We start from the raw sequence: 25,067 nt of genomic DNA on the forward strand, positions 1-25,067 counted from the left end.
TGCCTAGGTTACCCATCTTTATAGCAGTATAGAATTATTATAAATAAATAATTGATACCAATTTTATGGTGGTTTTAGTGAAATGAAAAATCCACACATTAATTCATTATACAAAATAGATTTAATAATTTGCGTTAAAAGTTATGTCTCATCTTAGTACTTTTTTTACCATGGAAATTTGATGGTAGTAATATCAATAAATAAATATTATACTACCTACACGTGTAATTTGATCATTATATTATTTCTTGCATAATAATACGAAGCTAATAGTAACAATATTATGTAGTATTATGTACTTAGTTTAATTTTCATGTAGTTTGAAACACTTTTTAAATTTTATGGTAATTCAATAAACTTGTTAAACAACTCAAGAGCACCACATAATATGTGTTTATGTGCATTCATGCGTTTTAATATTGTTTAAACGTCAGGCGTAATTAATTGACGAACGCTCAGAAACCATAATGCTTCACTGCACTTCCAAATATGGGTATCGATGAACGGTATTTTATGAATTTCGTTGTAAAATATGGACTCGAATTATTTCATTGCTAACAAATTTACGAATCGAAAACTCTTTATTGAAAAAAATTACGCTGTGGTATATCATGAATCTAGATTTTTAGCACACAATTAGATAAAATAAGTGTACTGAGAGGAAATGTTTCAAATCTGTGTATAAATATTATTTGAAATAGTATAGTAAAACGGTTGTGTATGCGGTAAGCCTCAAAATGAAGATGTAGCTCTAGAATTTGAGTCTGGGTCTATTTAAAAGATAATTTAATTTATTATTATCACATATTTTTTTTACAGAATATTCAAGATTAAGGTTCCTAGATTTCATTTGAGCACAGTATTATGTTATTTGTGATTTTAGCTTTGTTTCTCTGTTTTTTTTATAACATTTAATTTATACAATAATTTAATTAAATACGTACTGTAATACTGATATGACATTACACATTCACTTAATTTTAAAGGCAACTGACAGTCAATTTGATATTGACTGCGAAATAAACGACGCTGTGTAAAATATTTTTTTTCATTATTTATTTTCCTTTCTTGGTTCTTTCGAATAAATAACAAAAAAACTTACATAAACATTCAGATCATCGTTAAATCTATTTAAATAGATTAATGTTATACACAAGTTACACACACTTAACGGTTGTACCTAAATCTAGTCTATATAGAAAATTATATTAATAACGAATCCGAGCTATGGCTCAAGCTGCTTGATCGTGTGTTTGTAAAATATTTGACAAATGGCAGAAAAGTAAAACCAATGAATTTTTTATTTCATATTCACAGAAAACTTGTGTAATAATTGTTAGCTTATGAACAAACATAAATGTTTAAACATGGTAAGAAACTTTTGATTAAAAAAATAGATTTTTGGAAATTTATTCATTCAACCTACCAAATTCATTAAAATCCGCCATTTTGCCATAGACTATATACTTATTAGAACAATGCACAGAACGTGTACAGCAGATTTCATTAAAAGCAATAGTAATACTGCAATTTTACGATCACACACGATTATTCCTGACTAGATGTTGAAAAAATTCTCTACCACACACTACAATAACTGTTAGTGTAAGAATAATTTACTACAACATTCCTGTTTCCATTTATAAGATCTATATAGTAGTACTATGAATATTAGTTCCTATTGTCCAAATAATTTTTCATCGTCATATCACAGAAACGTAGTCGCCTTATGGTATTTATATTGGTTAAAAAGAGAAAGTTGAATTATTTTAAATTATAACATAGTTGACAATCAGAATCAGAAACCTTGCGTGTGTGTTACCTTTTTAATCGACTTCAAAAAGAAGGAGCTTCTCAAGTTGATTGTTGTTGAAACTTATATTTTACATATTTTTTACTAAATTAATTCTATTTTGTGGCAGTGTAAAAGTTCATAGGACATACATACGGCTTTTAATCAAGCAACTGATATAGGCTGCGTCCAATAAATATAACGACACTAAATTTGCTAAATGGCAAGAATACAAGTGCCGTAAGACTAAAAGTTATTCATAATTTATAAATTTATTTAAATTTGCATTCATTAGGTTTTGAGATATTTGAATAAAATTACGTGAATATAGGTACGTTATATCTCAATTCCTATGATGCTTGTATAAATTTTAAATTTTTCTAATTCTTATTAAATAAGCGACCAGCGCTTCGTATACAATTTTCAAGTCAATTCATTAATTTCTACTAACTAATAATCATAATCATACTATCAATAAACAGACTTCACAGCCTGGCTGGAACTAATAAAACATTGCATTAATTAAATGCACACTTAAACGTTCTCAAACTAAATTCGTATTCCTACAGTCTTAAAATATTTTTAAGATTGGAATAAAGAAAAGAAAAACGCGGGAAGATTTAATAAAGTTATAATTATTCGATAGTTTTGAGAAAGTCTAAGTTGCAAAAATAATAATTCTTACATAGAATTACATTAGAAAACACAATTTTACAGATTATTAAGATATATTCAAGTGGAGTTAAAAGACAAGTGCTAGAACTGTTTACAGATTAAATAATATTGGCAACAGATAACATACAGTTGCTTAATACTTTTACAAGGATTTTGAAATTTAATTTGTCGATGTTCACTGGCACATGGAGTCAACTATGATCATAGTCGAGTAGAAGGAACAGCCGAGAGTGATCATGGTGCCCATGGCGATGGAGGAGTGGTATGTCCTAAAAGTCTTCAAGACGCGAAGGTAGCGGGGACAATGAGCCAACTCGCCCAGTAAAAGGCGGCCGATCTGAAAACAAGTGAATAAATATAGATAAAGTCATAACACGAACAAAATTGCATAACAAGAGTTTCAAAAATGTTGTTTATGTTCAATTACGGAAGTTGTGAATATGTAGATTAAAATCTATAATATTGAATGAAACTGTCTTTTATTTATTTCTTTACATTAACACCTAAATTCATTTCTAGCTGTTGGCAAAGTCGTAATCGGCTCTCTTTCAACACGATAAAAGACTAGTTACCTCTTGTCCACCACCGGCTGCCTCCTCCATCTGAGTTTTGACATGTTTGGCGCGAAGCATCGGCGCGACCAAGCGGAAGCGGACATACGCTTCAATACTGAATACTACTAGCAGTAGTGCTAGCTGCAATAAAAGATAAATGTTTATTTATTTATTTTTAACTACTACTTCAGTCATTCACTTTTGTAACTAAGTTATTGGATTATCAAATTGTTTTCATGACATAGTGATCAGTTACATAAATGGGCAATGAAAATTTGTTTATAATATGTAGAAGTAGAAGAGGTCATCGGAATCCTTTGTGTTTTAGGGGTCAAATTAACGTGAATTTAATAACAAGTAAACGTCTAAGAAAATAGTGATAAAATGATTATTACACAAGTGTACGATGTACATATTTTATTCTTATTGTTATTTGTAACTGATGAGTTGAAAAATGTCTACGACAATTTTTTATATGCTCCTTGCTAAATGACTAATCAATCGTCATTATTAAATTTTGTTGTTGCAGTTCACATCAGCTAAAAGTGACGTAAAAACTTTAATTATGTAATTGTTAAATAATTGCATCGTTGGCTATTGGCAAAAGAAATAAGACTTGTGTACAACAAATTTTAATAACGGTGTGTTCACACAAAAAAAGCATTGCCTAATAAATAACTGACATTTAACTTTTCTGTTACACGTAAAAGCGCGCGCTGACTGTCAATAACAGAATAAATGTCATAATTCATATAAATCATTACCCCCAATTATTGGTCATCAATATTTTATATAAAATCACTTTCATATACATACGTGCTACAATAAAATACGAAAATTTTCGTGCAAATGTCATATTTCAATTTAGTGTGCTATACCATTCTTCGACCTTGAGACTGTGGATGCACCTTTATTCAAGTGTAAAAATAATATAATTCGCTGAATAACAGCCTTGGCCAACATAAAGAATTATTAAGTATATATTTTTAGATCTATACTATTAAATATATTACAACTCGGTATCATTGTGATATATCGTTAATCAAATTTTAAGAATTGCAAATAAATCTTAATAACCAACCTTCATATTGCAAATGAAGTATTATTAGCTTTTGTAAAGTTTATTGCAGAACTTAAATTACTCACTTGGTAAATAAGACGTCGTAAAGTCAGCTAAATTTATTTGCAAATGCATTTCAAAAGGATTAGGTACTAAATATATGATTACTTCAGTTAACTCTTAATTGTAAAGTTAACGGTATTTTATTCAATGTAGAATTGCCCATAATATGACCTTGTGTATACTAATGCATACATATGCACACACAATTATAATCTTTTGAAAATTTGTAATAAATTGATAAGAGAAACAAATATACTAAAAATATGTTTTCATCGTTTAGCCCAACTTTCAACCGATTGAAAGAGAGAAGGTTATCATTAGAACTGTTTTGTATTTGTTACCTTATAAATGTTTACAGGGTGAACCGATTTTTATTAATCTTTTTATTACAATACTGGTGCCTCTCATGTTCAAAATAATTGTATCCAATTCCGTTTATCATTTTATTCTCAGTTGTAGAAAGCTGAATATATAATATATTATATATATTAAGTACAATCGGCGTATAAGAAAATCGGAAGCTTTTAGTCTACGTCACGCTTTTGAAATTGCCGGATATTATGAAAAGAAACCGATTTGCCGTGCAATATTTAATCCAAGTGTTTATTGCAATAATCCATTCAGTTAATTAAGGTCAGGTCGTGAAAAGTGCAAGGTTGCTGGCGCCGAGAGACTATTTAAAAGTACGTCAGCAAAAAAGGGAAGTGTAAACATGATTAATGAGCTTATGAATGGCGTATAATTTTAATAATCGTGGTTAAAATGCGGTATCCGTTTTTTTAATTGCATGGATAATTTTTTTTGTTGGATTTGAAGCGAAAATTTTGTTAAAGTTTTTTTTTGAGTTCAAATTATTTGTGTTTTCTGTTTTGGAGAGACATTTCATGGAGTTAACTATGGACAGAATATAATGCAATGAAAATTTATACATACACTAGACAAATGGAGAAAGCTAAATTGTCGGTTTGTCCTTCCTTCACGTTGCAACCGCAACATGTTTACGTTATATTATGTAAACATTTATTACATGATGGTAGAAGAAGGTTTGTCGGCTTAGGTAGTATAAATTTCATCACCGCAATAAGCACAGATAATATAAAAAAAAATTACCTGTATCCAGGACGTGTTAACAAAGTGAGTGAGGCATTGCGTACGGAAGTATGCCAGTACAGCCAGCAGACTGACGCCGGCGTTGAAGGCGTAGTACACTGGGAACAGGACGGTCTGCACGCGCCCGAACTCGTGGCGAGGGAGAGAGAAGTATAGCACGATACCTGCGAGAGAAAGAGGTGGTTAGAGTTTTGGCAGCTTCTTAAATATGACCGTTTACAGCATGTAATTTGAATGAGTTATTGAAGATATTACAGATTTTAAATGCGCGGACATAGCGGTTGCGACGGACCAAATGACTAAAGAAGTTGTTAACGTTGTTAAAAAAGACATTCTGTAGGAAATATGTACATTAATCTACTCTTTGGAATATGGTATCAGCATTGTACCTATGCGAAGTGATGAAGTGAAGAAGTGAAGACTGGAGTGAGTTGCTAGTATAACTAATACAATACAATAAATCTTACAACAAGGGATTGTAAGAAATTGATCGAATCAATATCTAAAATGTTTCCACATAAACAGTCTCAAGTGTTTACGCAAAAATAACGTTTTTATCTCGCGTCGATAAACGCAGACGAATGTGCTAAAATGCGTAGATTATAATTGCGAAATTGATTTTTACGGAATATTTTGAGAAAAAAGAAACGTCAGAAAAATACTGAGGCCTATATCGACGCATAAAAAAAAAACAAATAATTATTAATGATTTGATATTTCCTATTTCCTATTTCCTGTTTGTTAATGAATAACATTATCTAATAATACTGATCTCTATTAGCACCGCCGTAAAATGTGCATATATTTATTTATTATGTATTTACTATTTACTGAAGCGGCGTTAGTACGCTTTGAGTTGTGGGAAAATCGTTTTATTTGAACAAGTTTATTGTTATTGTGTAGATTTATTTATACTGCATGTCAATTATCGTTGATTATGTTTATGTATAAATACGTTCTACGCATGTCTACTTTTTACTTAGACATACATTCTTAGCTGCGCCCCGCGGTTTCACCCGCATAAGTCCGTATCCCATAGGAATATCGGGATAAAAAGTTGCCTATATGTTATTCCAGTTGTCCAGCTGTCTACGTACCAAATTTCATTACAATCGGTTCAGTAGCTTTTGCGTGAAAGAGCAACAAACACACACACATCCTTACAAACTTTCGCATTTATAATATTAGTAGGATTTCGCATAAAAACCTATCTCCATAATTGTTTTTAACTAAAAACAAATTATACTTGATACAAACAAAGTGATATATTATACCGAAATTTGTTTACTAAATTATGTACTTAAATTATCGTACTTATTTCACATCAGTTCCATTCACGGATGTAAAATTTAACCATCGAGTAGAAAGTATCGAATGCATTGTTTGCAAATTCAATGTCACATCGCTCACTATGAAATTAAATGAAGGGCAAAACAATAGACGGAAAATATTATAATGTCAGAACACTTGCCTAATGCAGGATATTGTTAGTTATTCTGATATTTAGGAAGTATAAATTATAATGTATCAGCACTCGTAAGTGTAAGAGTCGTATATAGTCGTGATAGATAATAGCTTATGTGAATTAAGTTTTGAGTTTGAGTTAGGTTGAAGTTGACAAACTAATCAACATACAAATTACGCTCGACCTAATTTAATTACAAGGCGCATATATTATATCATATTGTTTCTTTCTATAATCCATATATCAAGTTGACGAAACATTTCTATGTAACAACTAACGATGCACATGTCTAGGTGATTAAATATCTACTTCAAAACTATCCTTTGATGTTATTTGACAGGATTTTAATTGCTAGGGGCTGTGAGTGCGTGTACGTCTACATTGAATGACGGATGCATTAACACACGCATACACGCGGGAACACACACACGCAAGCGTATAACACATATGCAGTGTCAATTCATTATGACATAAGTAAGTGAATTTCAAACGATTTTTAGTCAAGTATTGTTACTGTTCTTGGATATTTTATAATCGAATTATATACTCATTGCGAATTGGCGGGGAAATATAACGTTTATTTGGGGAAATATGACGTTATATCATAATAAATAGAGCCAAAATCGAGGTTTTACATAGACATAATTTAAGTTATTGCAGAAAATTCGTGAAAATGCCAAAAACTGTAGAAATTTGTTAGTAAACATTTCTTGAGACTTGGTTTAAGGGTTTCATAACCCTTAGATTAAATCTTAAATTAAACCAAGCATTTAATCTTTAAAAAGAAAAAGAAAATCATATGGACATAAAAAGGTATTAAATGACATTAAGTCAATTGGAGTTATTACAGCACGACGGTATTATATTGAATGTCAATTATATTCAATAATTATTGTTAATAGAACTAGTCATAATTTTAATAGTAGCATACAAGCACACTTCAACTTTTAATTGGTCGTAACAAGGAACACAGAGGGATCTTTTCAAACATAGGTAAGTACGAGAGGATCTTAATACCCTTAGAAATTAATGTTTTTGTCAGTGTTTGTAATTTGTAATTTCAAAATTATTTAGCTGAATTTAAGTATTTTGGTGTAATGGACGTGATTCTTTTTGTGTTTGTAATTGTTGTCAAATTCTAGGATCGGGAGTCCCCCCAAATCGACGTCGGTGTATGACTGTCTATCGGTACGTTTTTTGTATAAAAGTATTGCGTTGTTAAATATATATAATATGTATATAAGTAACGTGGTTTTATTTTATTATGTTTTAACTGCTGTAATTACGAATGTCGAAAACAATGTGGTTGACATTTACAAACAGAAATATTTACCAGCCATAAATTTATATGGGTACATTTATATGCTAAGTTCGCTTTAAAGCTTCCCGTACATGGAGGTTCCAAAGAATTAATTAAGACACTCTTAATTACGTTTCATTATGTAAGAAAAGGCCTAATTGTGTATAAAATTATTGGCTCCAGAAAATTGGTTGTCTCTCTATCTCATAAACTTCATTGGAAATATTGTGAGCTATTTTATTTGAGAACTATAAAACGAAATTTAATAATTGTTTCAAGAAAACTGGTACATTCGAAAATAGATAAATTTTTAATGGATGGTCCCATTGCATGGCAGGCACCAGCTTAAAAATAAAAAGAAATGATTATAAAAATCAGTACACCCAGTTAAAAGTTATGTGGTTAGATTATAAACAAAAAATACAGTTGACTCGATAACGTTCTCCTTTTTTTAAAACTGGTATAAAATTAAAAAAGTCTATCTAGAGTCTTTCCTTAAGAGTTCTAAAGATCCACTTAAGAGCTCTAATTTCATATTTTGGTAGCCATATTAGTTAGGATACAACAGATTTTCTTTTCTCTCTCTCATTCTCTCTTTACATCAGATTTCTTTATTCATATGTATAAGGAAGAATCGACACATTTTTATTGAATTTACGTGTTAAAATAAACTAAAAAGTAACAAACAACATGTACTGCATTGAAACTCGAGTTCTTGTTAAAGCGATCAAATTCCTCCACTTGACCGATATATCGTAACTGCTAACAGGATGTTGTTTATACGGGTAACAAATATATTATTTAATAACCGCACGTCCTGGTTCCGCCCGGATTGATCCGGGATGAAAATAAAAGTGTAGCCTATAACACTCACAGATAACTTGACTTTCTATTGGTATAAGACATTTGCTAATATTAGTGTTAGATATAGATTTACCTCTATGTACGTATTGATTGTTAATTTCATTTGATGGTAAAAATTGGAAAGTCTTAAGTATTACGTGTTTTTATCGAAAAGTTTTCGATTTGATGCTCTTTCTACGAATTTGGCCAGTTGAAACAGTCTCCTTTGCTATTTAAAATATCATTATACAATACAAGCCCATTTCATCAAATTAACATGTATGGAAGGTAATTTGTTTTGTAGTACAAAATTACAATTGCAACCCGTTTCGTGGGGATAACATATGCGTATGAATATAATAATTGCGATGCTCTTCCAAGAAGCGACCACACGCGGACACTACTTCGGCTCCTTTATTTGGTTAACCTTGGAATTACTTTTAACACTGCGATTCTTGTTCCTTGGAATAATTTACTATTTGGAATCTATTTCGAAATGTTGGTTGATTTTTACGTGAATAAATAAAACGGAAAAAATAGCAAAGCTATTGAATTGAAAATTCTTTAAAATAGGAATGTAATTTATGCGATTATTAAATCATAAATTATGTATATGTTACGAATAATAAATGTATTCATTGAATGCTTCGGTAATTATACAAAAAGCAACGTCTCTACATATATACAAAATACCCGTGGCAAAATGAAACTAACATACTCCTCCGAAACGGCTGGCCGCTTCACATGAAATACTTTGTGCATATAAGGTATGAAAATCGACCAACATCTCTTTTTCATATCTATAAAATTCCGACTTACCAGAGATCAAAGTCATCCATATTTGTGCACCCAGGTGGGTAGCCACGGCGCCCACATACAGCGCTCGCCAGCCGCGCAGGCTGCCGCTAGAGCCGGGCCTAGTCAGCCACGCCGCTACCACCAGAGCAGCCAGCAAGATGTGGAACGGCTGCGACGTTTTCGTTGCAATGCTGTGGAGAATAAGGCGGTTGCAATACTAGGACAATAATAGAGGAGCAAGGCATCTTTTCCTTATTTTAGATACCAAAACAACCCCCCAATCGTTATTTGATGACAGCAACACAGTCACTTCCTTGCGAAGTGGTTGCTTATGGGCGGCGTGTTTCGTTTTTCACCAGGCGACGCGTCTGCTCGTTGCTAGCCTATACCATAAAAAAAATAAAAAAAAGAGGAGGCTTGCTTATTATCTATATTCCTACTAAATATTTGTCATACTTTGTTATGTTTATTATGGCATTTAAAGAATCTGAGAAAGTTTTCTTTGTCTGTGTAATATTGACATTGCTAATGTAAAACTCGTGTCCGTAAATAAAGTTAAAAAAAAAAAAATTTTTTAAGTACACAAAACGCATAAACCGTCACAAAGGTTACTTGATATTTAAATACTTTGTGAGTAGTAGTCCAGAGTGACATTTACTTTATTTAATTATACTAAATGCGAAAGTTTGTAAGGATGTGTGTGTGTTTGTTACTCTTTCACTCACAAACTACTGAACCGATTACAATCAAATTTGGCACGTAGATAGCTGGAAAACTGGAATGACATATAGGCAACTTTTTATCCCGATATTCCTACGGGATACGGACTTACGCGTATGAAACCACGGGGCGCAGCTAGTCTTATGTAAATATCAAGAGCAATTTCAAACAGGTGATATGGACTGCCTTAACAACAATTAAATAAGCATATAATAGGTATATATGAAACTTATCGCCTGGAAGTAACTCGAAGAATGAACACTTTCTCTACACAGCTTCTGAACTTGCGAAACTTTCTATATGTACCCAAGTATCTAACGAAAGACTTTAAGCTTTTCAAAGGGAATTTAAATTAAAATTAGATAATAATTATTTTAAATTTATTAACTTTGAATCAATCCAAAAAAAAAACAAAGAAAAACATACATATATTCACTTAAAATATCCCACTCCTATTCAATATGCCATTTATGATAACAGACGCTCTCTATACTTCATACTATGATCACAAAATATTGATAAAGCCTTGAACATTCTAAAGTGTAAGATAATTGATACCAGATAAAGCCACATAGAAGTGCTTTTACATTGTATAAGATTCGGTTTGGTTATAGTTGGTACGAATTTAATATCACTTTTCTATTAAAATATGCATTATACAAAAAAAAAATAGTATGTAATAATTTATATCTCCAACACTTTCAATAGAAGAATATAAATAAAGTGTCAAAAAACGTTAAGAAATGTTCCAGAGATTTTTTACAAACGGTCACATTTTCTTTATAATAAAATCCGAAACAACGGCAAGCGCAATTTGCAAATAAAAAAAAGCAGTCATTCGATTTTTACGCAGCAGTGACGTTTGATATCATTGACCTATTTGGTTTACGACGATTAACACGACACGATGCTAAGAATACACGTTCGCGTATAATGCTCTACGTCACAGTTACGTCACAAACATATGTGAATATGTTCAATGCAAATATTTATCGTACAATTAGCATCACCATTTCGCACTATGCTGTGTTGGTTGCCCGCAAAGGTTAGTGGTTTAAAATCAGTATTTATGTTATCAGTTATTGGTAAAACTTTGAAATAATGCGTGATAGGCCATATTTTGTGATGACTCCCTCACACTAAATCTTGAAAAGTATCAAGAATTGTATAGTAGAAAGGAAGCTTCTTCCAGAAATTCCTCGTTCCACGTACACGAGAAAATTATTTGTGCAGCATATCCATGCATGCAGACCTTGGACTTTATAGTTTTAACTTCGCACTTATCAATGGAAATGTGTCTATTTCACGTGTAAGATATGATATTATCACCGCATACTGCATGTTTAGAATGATTAGTAGATAGATCAAAGACATGTTAATGGTCTATTATACATGTCTACATAAAGCAATCTCGTGTAAGTCATTCATAGTAAATGCAGAGATCCTCTTATAAATATCAAAGTGTTTTTCTATCATTGTTTGATATTTATAATTCAGAGCAAGCAAATGATGTTAAGACTACCAGAGCCCGTAAACATGAGTACCACTAATGCAGGTTCGTTGCCGTTGTTTTATTGAAATGTAGGCTTTTAATAATTAAATATAATTAAACTCAGATAAATCATTCATTAAAACAACAATTGGAGATGACGATGCGACATCTGTAGCAATGGAAGCAATTACTACAATTGTCTATGATTTATTATTTATTGGTGTGACTACGATACTGTCTAACATTCGATTTAGAAGTATTGTTTTAACTGTACGTATTCAATGTGTTATATTTTATTTGACTTGCATTAGTCGTGTTTTGAACAACAATTTGCTATAGAACACGAAATTTTCTTCAAATTGATCTTTAAATTTCTGTATTGCGAATATAAATAACAGGAGCTTTAGTTATTGGGAATTACTTGATTTTTGTGATTAAATTGTGTTTTTTGTATTCTGATACCTAGCATGCTATGCATTAAAACTCATTTCATACTTTGAGCCATGTGACTTGCGACTAAAGACCAAAAGCAGATAGTTACCTTCCATTTATGTGTAACGTGATCTTAGTTAGACCGATATGGGAGTGTTTACAGATTCAAAGACATTGAGCCTATAGATATGAATTTAAAATATAAACATCTCGATACATAACAGTTTTGAATCGTCATAAGTTGTTTATACAGCCGCGCGTGATGATTTATTACATCTTTGTTGCTAAGCCACTTAGTATAGAAACATATATTTTGTTATTAACAAGTAGCTGTTCGCTCCGGCTTCGCTCGTAGTACATATATAGCCTACGACACTGAGTGAACTTGCAGCTTTTTAATGGTGATAGAATTTTTGAAATCGGTCCAGTAGTTTTTGCGTGAAAACGTTACAAACATAATAGTAATAAAAATAGTAAAGTTTTCTATTTCATTTGTAAACGAGGATTATTTTAAATGACGATACCCCTTGTAACCCAAAATGTGAATCAGTTTGCATTGTACATATAATGAATAGGACATGCAAAATTCGATTAGATTATTAGCATATAATTTATTTTAATATTTATTCTATTGGAATAATAGAAAGAGAAATAAGATGATTATTGGTTTTTGATATACGTAACGAGCAACGCGAAAAGCTTTCAACTATAATTATTCATACTTTTAGTTGACACACAAATTGCTTTAAAGATGTCTGACGCAATTTGTTCCTTTAACTAATTTACTAATTAAGTCTTGAAAGCTGATTGCTTATTGTAAAGATGACAACAAGATGGATAATGCCTTTGACCAATATGTATTTTGTGTTGATGGCCCTTTGTAACTGACTGTAAATATTTAAATTTGTGATCATCGCGGCCTTGGGGCAATGTTTGTAAATGTACTGCGAGCAGTCATTGCTGTAATGAGATCGTCTACCTACAGGATATGAGTGTCGTATGCTTTGCCTCGAATTGGGTTACAACTCATAAACAAAAAGAAATAATATTCGATGTATACAGATTAAGACTTTTTTTACGTCGCATTTCGTAAGATGCTTGACATTCCCTCAAGTATTATAATACATCTGATTTTTAATTTCGATTTAGTCGTCAGGTTGTAGTGTAACGAGAAAGTTTTTAAAATATTATATAGTATATAGAATCTTCCTTTTAGTGTAAGGACTATTTATTACTATTACGTATTGAATAAATAATAGGATTTGAGAAACAATCAATGTATCAACAATGAACATAATATGTTGTTGACAAACCGATTGGTATTAAAATAAATATTCAAACCACTGATAAAATTAATGTCATAATGAAATGATGATTCGTAATTATATATAATAAAATATATCTTGTATATAAAAAGTATCTACCTAGTTTATCTATGACACAATTGGCAGATGCATAGATAATCCATTTTTTATCTTAAGCTCTTGTTCAGCCAATTTTGACATAGACCAGGGATACTTCTCTCATACATTTTGACTGACACTGATACTGTAATAATAAAGATTCTCTTCTATTCTAGTCGACCGACGATATTGTTCTTTTAAAATAGCATGTTTTCATGATAAAGCATGACATAATAGTAAAAATGAAAACATCCTATATTGTAAAATCGATTATGATTTAAAAATTTATTTAATACCGTCGGTTCTTACGACCAATTCTTATTATAATAGCAGGATTCCGAAGTTGATTGAATCTGCATACATTCTGCCAATGTGTAGTTAGTATTATAAACCACAATAAAGGTTTCTACGCTACATAGAAGTACATTTGTGTCAATCAACAAGCAATTTCCATTGTAATCACGTAGGTCGGTGAAATTGCGCCAATGCCTTTGATTGAACTAGTGCTATCGAATGGCCCACGTGAGACTAAGCACGTCGACCATGTTTGATAACACACTGAAGATATTGCGAATTTTGCCAAATACTTCGTTGGTTACACTTCGATAGACGGATGGATATGGAAAAGGTCTTCTTCGGAGGTCATAATTTTACGAATATTACTGTAATTACGTCAGACTACCTGGCCGTAGAGGGAAATCGTAAATTTAATGAACTAAAAGCTTGCTTATAAAATACTAATGTTTGCTTCGCCCGTGGTACATAAATAGCCTATGTAACTCAGGAAAGTTGCAGCTTTCTAATGGTGAAATAATTTTTGAAATCGGTCCAATGGCCCTTGCGTGAAAACGTTACAAACATACGAAAAAAACAATAGTTTTCTCTTTATAATTTTAGTATAGATATCCAAAGAATATACCTATAACGTAACTAATTAGTAATCTGTATTATAACCCTGTTGCGAAGGCGTAAACGATAAAGAAATAGATTAAAATTCAAGGCAAGGGTAGGATAAAACCATGACTCTGATTTCAATTGTTCTTGGAAGTATGTCTTCGATTTGAGTGCCTGTTAAGTGAAGCAGTATCTAATGATAAGGGTCCTATTGACACACATTAGAGAACAATAGTCTAGACAAGTGACACAAAATAACCGAGGCGCCAATTTGCTTAGAGACCAGTCTTGTTGGTAAGCCAATTAAAAGATAAGAACTACGTATGAAAGACTAGCTGTAAACCGCGGCGTCACTCACGTGGTACCTGGGTGAAAAGCCTATGAGCTAATCCAGACTATAACTATAACTATAACTACAAAATTTCATACAAATACGATTAGCTGTTTTCGCGAAAAAGAGTAAAAAACATCCGTCCATCTATACTTATATCCTACATATATTATATTTCGCGTTTATAATATATGTAGGATAATGTAATTAACGTAAACAAAACAAACAGAGGAGAGTGTTTGTTGAATAAGATTTGAGCCATGTCACTAAGACGATTAGAATAAAAAAATTATGAATATCTAATGGATAAAGAGAAAGATAAAAGTAGTAGTCTGTTGCCTATTTTTTGTGTTTTTCCCAAAACCGTGATTTTTTTAATCATATGGAAAGCGCAGTCGCGCCTGATAAGAAGCAATGTTTTCTGCAATTCACTATTGTGAGTTGCAGAATTTGTGGATAACAAAAATATATAAATAAGTCACATTATCTGAAAAAGCAAGATTAGGAAAGAAAAAAAGATTATCATATTTGACACGATATTCTGGTCAGCAAGCGGCAGATGAGCACAGAACATTGAAAGTAAGTTGTATATTAATTATTTATATTTCCTTTTATGTGTGGAACGAGTTTTTGAGCTAAGTATCTGTTATTGAACTTGAATCTTGAATGGGCGGTAAAAAATGGCCGACGCGAATCGAGCGACTGCAATTTGGCGCGCATTTGCTTTCGTCATTGAATTTATTGCGCTTGTAGCAAAAACAATGAATCTGGTGGGTCCGAATAAAGGGCCTTATCTTACGGCTTAAACTGCATTTAAAATATTGGTTTCTCACACAACAAAATGATGTATAAACTGAAATTTCTGCCTATTTTCTTGTCATGTATTTAAGATCAGCGGTCTAAATGCTATTACAGCTGTTACAAAAAGCAAGTCTACATTAAATATGAAAACTTCATGATAACATGAAAGATTATATCAAAGTGTAGCGGATACAATGATACTAATTTTTTAATTACAAAGCTTTGCTGTTCATATTTCCTTCTTCTTGATTCCTTTACATTAATGTTACGTACCATAATATATTAATTCTAACCTAGTATATTTTTTCCATTTGTGTATAATGTACATTCTCCTTTACGACACAAAACATTGATTTAACAGCAATTTGTCGTTCCTGCAGCTTCGACTGAATTTTTATGACTCGCCATTCGGTCGAATGAAAAAGAGGGAAAACAACATTTTCAATTGAGCAAAGTTCGCATTAATTTATAACATTTATTTCATCAAATAAGGTGAAAAAATAACAGTTAAGTAGAAAGTAGGTTAGACAGAGTTGTTAAGGTTGTTAATGAATATTACCTAACAAATCGATGTATTGGCATTACTGGCCTGAATTCTATTCAAACAATATTAATACTAGATAGGAAATAGTGAGGTAAATGTATGAATGAATTTAAACTCTTGTTGCAAAAGATGTACCTGTGTATTTCGTTATATTTGTTTTGTATTAGGTGCTTGATAGAGAAAATATGGAAATACTCGTATATAAGAGTATGCTTGCTTGTCCTCAGTCGTATGATACTTATTACTATACATAGAAAATGATAAGCCAACAGCCCAAATTTCTTCACAATAGGGCGAAGGTCTGCTATGAGGGGGAACAGAAACGTGTAGTAATAATTATTATTATATTACCCGGCTAAAAGGACAACGCATTAATGCAATTCGCCAAAAATATCTCTCTGTTTAACGCTTTAAAAATGCTATTTATAATTCCCTGTATAAATAAACATATTTTAATTATGTGTAAAGTAAAATAAACAGGGGCTTTATAATGCGGGCAATGTGGCAATGTGTAACAATAAAATTGTTTGTTTATTAAACCACGCGTCCGTTTTCATTCTTATTTGTTGTTTGTTAAAGCAAGGTGCCCGTTAGGCATATGAAAACGAAAGAATGGAAGAAATTCGATTACTGATGTGGGATCATAAGTGGCCGTGAACCGAATTTTTTCTATCATTTAAATTTAAATATTCTCCATTTATAAAGCATTGAAATGCTATTAAACTAAGAGTAAAAAGGTTTTAATTAAAAGACGAAAAAATACATTTTTTTATTGAATAGCACGATGTATCGATATAGAGTTTACATTAGGTATGATTTCCATCGAGATAACTGTAAGATGTAGCTCACGTTTATTAGAACAAATAAATAACAAAGTTTCATAATAATATGCACTTATTTGTCCATATTCTTATCACTATGTTGCAAACTAAAGTGATAATTTACTATTCATTGTTCACTTATCGAATGCCGTGCCTTTGCACAATGCATAGACTGTGCATGTGCATATGAATTATTGCGAAATCAGTCAGAAATATTATGGAAATGTATTACTTACGGCACATTCAAAGTCTCCATTAATTTGTAAATATTGGGCTGCCGCGGTGCGTTGTGCGTTGATCGAATGATTTGGCGACTAATATAATAAATCTAAGTATTAAAATGGCTATATGCCAAACCTTGCCCTTTATAAAAGATTTGAATTCGACTATACGGATAACTTTGAATTATCTCTGGACTAACCACAGATCATAGAGCAATTTCGAAGTCTTGATTTTATGTTTATGTACTATGAAGATTTCACGGCACGCATTTAGTTTCTAAATGATATTGTATTAAATGACGTTTCTGTTTAATTACAGGTACATTTTTTGTATATGGATGTAATTTTTTACAGCATTTATATTTAATGACACAAAATTTTAAGATAAATAAAATAACATTAAGGTATCCTTATAAAAAAAAATATTTAGTGCTTAAAATCGACAAACAAGGCAATTTTGTAATTAACTAATAAAAACATGACCAAATCTAGTGAAAAACTTGTCCAAATTGCAGTTATAAAAAATGACCGGTGACTTGCATATGACCTTTTACATATGTTTCCCCACATCGTGTTGTAATAAAAATGGAATCATCAAATATAACATAAAATACATATCTAATATTTAAAAATTTGGAGGCTTCATACAATGAAGGAAAACTTAAAGCAATTAAACACATTTACTAAATGATGAAGCCTAATGGAATAGCGAAAGATTAGCGGCAGCAAAATAAACTAGCGAATAAAATCCATAAAACTTGATCACGTTGAATTACAAAAAAACATATACCGAGAAGTAATCGGGGAGTTTTTCCCACCGCAAATAAAGAAATTATAAGTAATAAATAGCAATTATAATACGCGTTATCAGCTATATGTAGGTCATCGCGTGCAATTATCGATCCTTGCTGAATTAAATGCACATAAATTTTCGTACCATTTATAAAGAAATGTAATGCTTCGAATAGTTTAATGCTGATTGAGGTGGATCGATTCGATTAATTAACGTGTTGCTAACCGATAATCGCAGGATAATTAATGAGATACTTATTGAGGAAGCTATTGTATTTGTAAGAACTTGTGCTCGTTATTACTGAGTGCTGTTTAGGCAAAAACGATTTGGTTATGGTGTTGTAGAGCTGGAACAAGGGAATTCACGTTAGAGAAAATTGTCAAAACCGCTACACAGCCCATTATATTGACTCTTTAAACTCCCTCTTTTGAATCGACAATTTTTGTCTATATCTAGACGAGAATAGCTTCCCTACAGATGGAGACCTTTCTTTAGGTTTTTATGATGTGACTTGAACGATTTACTTCTTTAATATCATATTAAGTCAATAGTTAGGCATACACGGACAAGAATTCTTGGTGTCTTTGGGAAATACCCTATTTATTATAAGAAAGTCTAGTTGACATAACCGTCAATGACATTAACTGGTGAAGGGGTAAAAACCACAATATCGCAAATATTCGAGTAGTTGCGATTCCAAGAAAAAGACAGCAATGGTAAAAGCAAACACTTAGTTTTTGTGCCATATAGTAAGTAATAGTGTGCCATAAGTAAGTATAGTAAGTTAGAAAGAACGACTGCAAAATTTTTTCTCGGACAATTTTTAATGTTTGGTATGTAAACCCATAAATAAAATATTCGGATGCGTAATTCTGGTCAAAATAAGGGTGTGGTTTCAAATAAGAGGAGTTGGTCTCCGCTTTGCTTTAATATCTTTCGTTTTTCGGTTATGAAATGATCGTGGGTGAAGTTATTAAAACATATCTCTAGAAAATGCGCTGTCATATATTGGCTGTCATTTGTAATTGTGACAACTTTCTATACCTTAGAAAGTGTTGATAATGCATGATAAAATGGTAATCAATCAATGCTATTGATAAAATTTCATAGACCCAGTTTGTGTTTTATATGAATGTAACTAAGTCCAAAATTGCATGATTGCGCCTTATCAGTCATGCTGTATATATAATCTACTGTCATGTTAACATATTGGTACGTCTGATACATTTGAGTTTCGACTTATCACAGGATGAAGAATATCTATTTCTTATATCTAGATTTGATTTGAGACATAAGATTTTATCTCGCAAATTTACCCGGGATGGTTTCAGGAAGACCAGAAGGAAAAAATAGTATTATCGTCCTATCCCTTAAGGAGGTATGAGCTGAAATATACCCATACTTAGGTGATTAGCCTTCCTGCCTGTTGTCCTGCCTGACCGAGATTTTTTTTGTTACCTACCGGTAATAGAACTTCGGTTCTGCGTTCACGCGTTAACCACTATAGCAAGGAGGCGGTCTAGCTTCAAAAATAAAGCATCATAAATATTGACAGGCAAGCAATAAAATAGTTTGCGTGTGAAAGATTGGGCTATCTCCATTTCAATAAAATTCAAATAGTGGCTTAAAAAATTGATAAAAGCGATCCAGTAGAGTTCAATATATCTATAAAGTTCGTTAACTCAACAGGTGCTGGCGACATGAACTTATCAAAATCTTAAATTCAGATAATGTCACAGTGTCGATTGATAATAGGATAAAATATTTTTGGAAATTCCATTTTACATCAATATTAATGACAATTCTAGCGTTATTGGGATTTCCCTAGAGGATTGATCTAGAATCTAGATGAAGTGAACGCCAAAGATGCAACTCATCTTTTGTTCGCTCAATATAAGCTCGTACTTTACAGTTGGTGAAAATTACTGTTTGCTAACGATTCGTTTTAACGAAAAGATAGATCAGTAAATCTTTTCCACGGAATAATTACCGACGTTCACATAAGTACTCCAGATTCTTAAGTCATTCTACTTCTTTCTTCAAAACAAAAAAAAAACAGTTGAATTTAGTACCTCCTTCGTTTTCGGAAACGTCGTTTGAAAACCGAATAAAATGTTTATGTGATGACATGAAACTGATTGCCAATGAAATGGTCCGATTCACACGAGCACTATCGTGTTCGGACAAAACACACTTTAATTTCAATGCAATTGATGTTTTTAAAGATCATGATCGAGTGCACGTGACGCTTCAGTTACTGTAACAAGACAATGGTATAAACACTGCACACTACGTGCGGATATGCACGTTTCAGCTGCTAGTGGTATGACGATGGGTGATGATGATGATGAATGAATATTGGTAAATAGATGGTTACAGAACCTTAGAGAAGTAAACGTCGGAAGAAGATAGTACTATTTTAGGACACCTCTTTAATAAATAATAATTTAAACTGTTATTAGTTTGTGCTGCTTTATAGAAGTAAGAGATTATAAAGGCCAAAAATATTAACTATAATAAAACATTTTTGAAGTTTGGAATGGTAACATTGCTCTCATCAATCAAAAAACTAATTAAAGTACATAATTAATAAGCTAAGTTATTAAACTCAATAAGATTGCTTATTATCAGCTATGTATATCATATTTGATTGATGCTTAATGTGTATACAAATATAATACTAAAAAGTGGAACATTCAAAATTTGGTCAAGGGCAAAAAAGCTACATGGTTTAGAACTTAAACATTTAAGACCAAAATAATTAACCTCATAAGATATAATACTTGGTAATTTATAGTGTTACATTGTAGTGAAAATTTTTACCTTTACATTAATTTTATTTATAATATAATAAAACAATGGAGACTAGCCAACTACAGAAGAGATAGTGTCGATATTGTCCAAATGTGAACGAAAGCAGAGCTGTTAAATGTCTTAAAGTCTTTTATTACGACAAACAGACGCTAACCGATAGACGATATAAAAGTCTCCTTTACCGAGCTGTACAACTCAACAACCGAAAAACAAAGAAACCCGCTTGTGATAAGAAAGGATGACTAAAGGGAAGTCTTGCCTATCGGAGCTTTGTCGACAGTATCTAACCGATAGCTATTTATGGACACGGAAAGATGTGATCAGGAAGCATTTGGTTTCATATTACAGTAAACAATTTTATCTAAATTATTGATAGTGCTCCGGGTAGCAAATTCTTAAGACGATGAGAGCCCTGATAACAAATAGAGACTAGGTATAACTATTTTTCTGTCTTTGAGAATTGATCACGCCGTCAGATATCGTTTTAATCTTAAACGTTCAGTAATATGTTGGATAGAAAAATGGTAAATGCCACTAATAGTTAGTGATACATTTTGAATACAGAATATCATTAATCATTTTCTTTCTTTTTTCATTAGGACGGTCTTTTAGAGACTATCGGCTAGTAATGAATCTTTTCTTAACTTTAATCGTTATTAGATGCCTAATGTCTTATCAACAAAAGTCAAACATTATTGCCATATGCCCTGCGATGAAATATTCTTCGATAAAATGCACTTGGATGAATGAAACGACTATAATGTGTGTGACATTTTTAAATAATTTAAATACTGAATATTGATTATTACATAACATCAGTATTAATTACAGGTTACTTGCATAATCAGACGAAATTCAATAGCATTCTGGTTAAATGCATTTTATCAATTTGTTGTAAAGAAAGTTTTCTTTAACATCCGCATAGCATTACTGTTTTCGGAATGGAATCACAAACCGGTACCTTCCCACCTAATTGTTCGCAAGTGTACGAAAAACTGGTTCATTGGACGCCATTTGGACGCGTATTAATTGGCAATTGACGTTTGTAACTGTTTTATAACATCTGAGACTGCGAATGAGTGTGCTCGTTTGGTCTGTAATTTCAAAAATATCCTTGCCAAGGTTTATAAGAATTAATATGTAGTCACAATATTTTATTTATTAAAGTAATTATGAATATGATTGCAGTATGGTTGCTTTGAATAGTTCTGAATGGGATATTTGAATACTTTAGCGGCTTATGATTAAGTTGTCATTGAAAAAAATTAAGAGTATTGGTTATCTATCTAGCGACAGGTGCCAATTAGACAATATTTGGCGGGCAATTTCAAAGAACGATATTCTAGAAATAAAAGAATTTTGGGCTGTTTCCAGGTTATTTTTGAACGAATTTTAGGATTCACAACAGCACTTTGTATTTCGCGTGCTGCAATATATTTGGATGGAATTTATTGTTCAAATTAATTTTTGATAAAAATCAGTTTTATATAGCGAGCTGTAATGAAACACAATTTTTTGTATCATTGCTTTACTGGATTATAGAATTATTCATATCGTGCTAAATTGTTACATAAACGACTTGAGGATAAAAGTGTTAATTGCCATTGGTTTATTGAATTTGAAAACACAATCAAAGTATCAAAGTTTTGCATTTAATTGTAAATAGTGTTTGTTTTTCTAGAGTTGACGAAAATACCTCATAATTATGTAGCTACTGGCACAAAGCCGAGAAAATATTATTATAAGAACATGCGCTCGTAATTTTCACCTCTGTACTTATAGTTGCGCTTATTTTGATAAAGCCAACGGCCGTGAAAATCTGTCAGGAAATTGTTAGAAACTTCGTAGTCGATTTGAAATGGTTCAACAAAAACTAAGTTGTAGTTTTGTAATATAATTTTAATCAGAATATGAACACTAATGTTATAAATCGTTAAAAATAAAAATAAAATAGTAAGTTAGTTACTTATGACTTATCAAACATATAAGTGTGTCATTACACTCTATTGTCATTTTACGGACGGTCTATTGGTTGTTTCTTGAATTTAAATATATTTAGATCTTCTAACCTATATGACCTTATCGAAATGCTAATGTGTACATAGCAAGTTATTAAACGATTCAATGTCTAAATAAATAAACCGATTGAGTTAAACGGCACAGGATCTTACTTTGATGTGGCTAAACAAAATAATATCACTTTCCCAAGACTTTATTCTATTAAAATAAACCTGTGTGCAAATATACGCAAAAACGTCAGTTCCTCGGCCTGCTTGGTTTGGCTCAGTTTCTGACCTCTTTAATTTTGTTTATTCTATAGAGAATAAATATATTTTATTGGTAACCTAAATTAATGTAATAAAAAAAAACAATTATATGATAATTTTCTACTTGAAAGCTGATGCAAACCCTGTGGTCTCATTTAAGTTTCATATATTTCTGACGATTTACAGGTGGTTTAGTTTTTTGTAAAAAAAAATATAATAAATGATTAATTAAATTTGATCACCGCGGAAAAGATATCATAATTTTAATTTCAAATAAGATTGTAATTTATCATTCAATAATAAAACTATGTTACTGAATATAATAACTACTTCCCAAATTACCGACTTTTGTCAGAGGGCAACCATTCATACAGCATAAAATCAAACCATAAAAAACTTCATTCTAAACTTAAATATAACTCAAATACAGGCATCGAAAACAGACTTATTCAGCCGAACAAGGTCGTTTTAAATCCTTTCCAATTGATAAAAAATCAGACTTAACGCTCATTATAACGGAACGAATTTATTCAATGAACTGTTCAAACAAATTATGGATCTTTTAATAGTTACATTTATTGCTGAAGACAAACCTTATGGGTTATGTGTAAAATTTTATGACAGTCGATTTTTAAAAATCAATATCTTGAATTGACCTAGGCTTATATATATATACCTACTAGCATACACTACAGGCTTTGCGTGCGGAGTCAAAGGAAAAGAAAAATAGTCCCAACAAAAATTTAAACGAATTTTTAAATGACAGCCATAAAAAAATTCAATTATTTAAAAACTATATTAAGATATGTTAGATAGATCGTTTTAAATGGGTATACCATCACTCTGTGCTATAAAGTTCTATTGCAGTAAAGAAAATGGGAATTCTATTTTATAAGAATGTCGACATCTAGTTAAATAGGTACACTACATCTGACTTAGCACAGATAAATTATTTTGTAACGAAAAAAATATAAAAATTGAATTATGCTCAAACTCTACAGCTCTAGTATAGATACGTTATGAGGATTAAAAATAGTTTCTCAAATTTCGAAATTAGTATACCCTTTTTTTGGTCGTAGTAATTGCAACACTGTATATAGCTATGAAAAGGGCAAAACAAAATTAGTCATAATGTGTACGAATTATATTTAGGAAGTATTGACGTCTTACAAACAACAGGGAACTTCTTAAATTTTTACGACCAATTCTTGTAAGTACAAAATGTTTTATTTCAGGGTTATTTACATTTCATACGAGAATTTACGTCACATTATTGCATAGTTATTTGCGCCGAATACCTCAAAATGTATCTGTTTATAATTGATTTTTTTTTAATAATACAATTTTCAATAATCATGCTATAGTAAAAATTAACTTTGTATTTTCATAATATAAAAACCATTTTTTGTTATGATTAAACATAATTCGACTGCATTTTATATTGAAAGACAGCTGTTTCAATTCTTGATTAAATAATAATTTTTCCCACCGAAAATAATAAAAAGACATCGCAAAAAGTTTATATATATCACCGTTATCTGGCCATAAACACTCCAAATAAAAAAAAGAACACTCACACATATGCCTTGGTCTCTTGCAATCGCACCATCGCCTCCTTGAACGCATCGTATGCAATTTTCGAAAACTGCGTGGAAACAGCTAATAAGTCCGGTTGGTAGGCGACTTCCCTTTGCTTTTCTTCATTGCAGGGGTCGGTTATGATGTTGTGTTTCTTCTTTAATCGTTCGAGAGCCTTGTTGGGCTTCTCGGGCGCCGGTATCGGCGTATCGCGAGTACACACATTACACATTTTGAACGTACGCGTTCGATCGCAACTGCAACTGGTCGAGACTGAGGTGGTTTCACGAATATAA

At 31.6% G+C, this 25,067-nt stretch overlaps 1 protein-coding gene across 1 annotated transcript; it reads right to left on the bottom strand.

The window, feature by feature from the left end:
* Positions 1 to 1,120: 1,120 nt before the first annotated feature.
* On the bottom strand, positions 1,121 to 25,067 carry LOC119838794 (transmembrane protein 205). The gene is made up of 5 exons (XM_038364911.1): positions 24,771 to 25,067; positions 9,682 to 9,851; positions 5,255 to 5,418; positions 3,040 to 3,162; positions 1,121 to 2,804 (listed from the first exon to the last, which is right to left on the bottom strand). Exons 1-5 carry the CDS (start codon positions 25,001 to 25,003, stop codon positions 2,643 to 2,645), a joined length of 852 nt encoding a protein of 283 aa, XP_038220839.1. The 5' UTR covers positions 25,004 to 25,067; the 3' UTR covers positions 1,121 to 2,642.

Source organism: Zerene cesonia, unplaced genomic scaffold, assembly GCF_012273895.1.
Source record: "Zerene cesonia ecotype Mississippi unplaced genomic scaffold, Zerene_cesonia_1.1 Zces_u005, whole genome shotgun sequence".
In the NCBI taxonomy this organism is placed as follows: Eukaryota; Metazoa; Arthropoda; class Insecta; order Lepidoptera; family Pieridae; genus Zerene; species Zerene cesonia.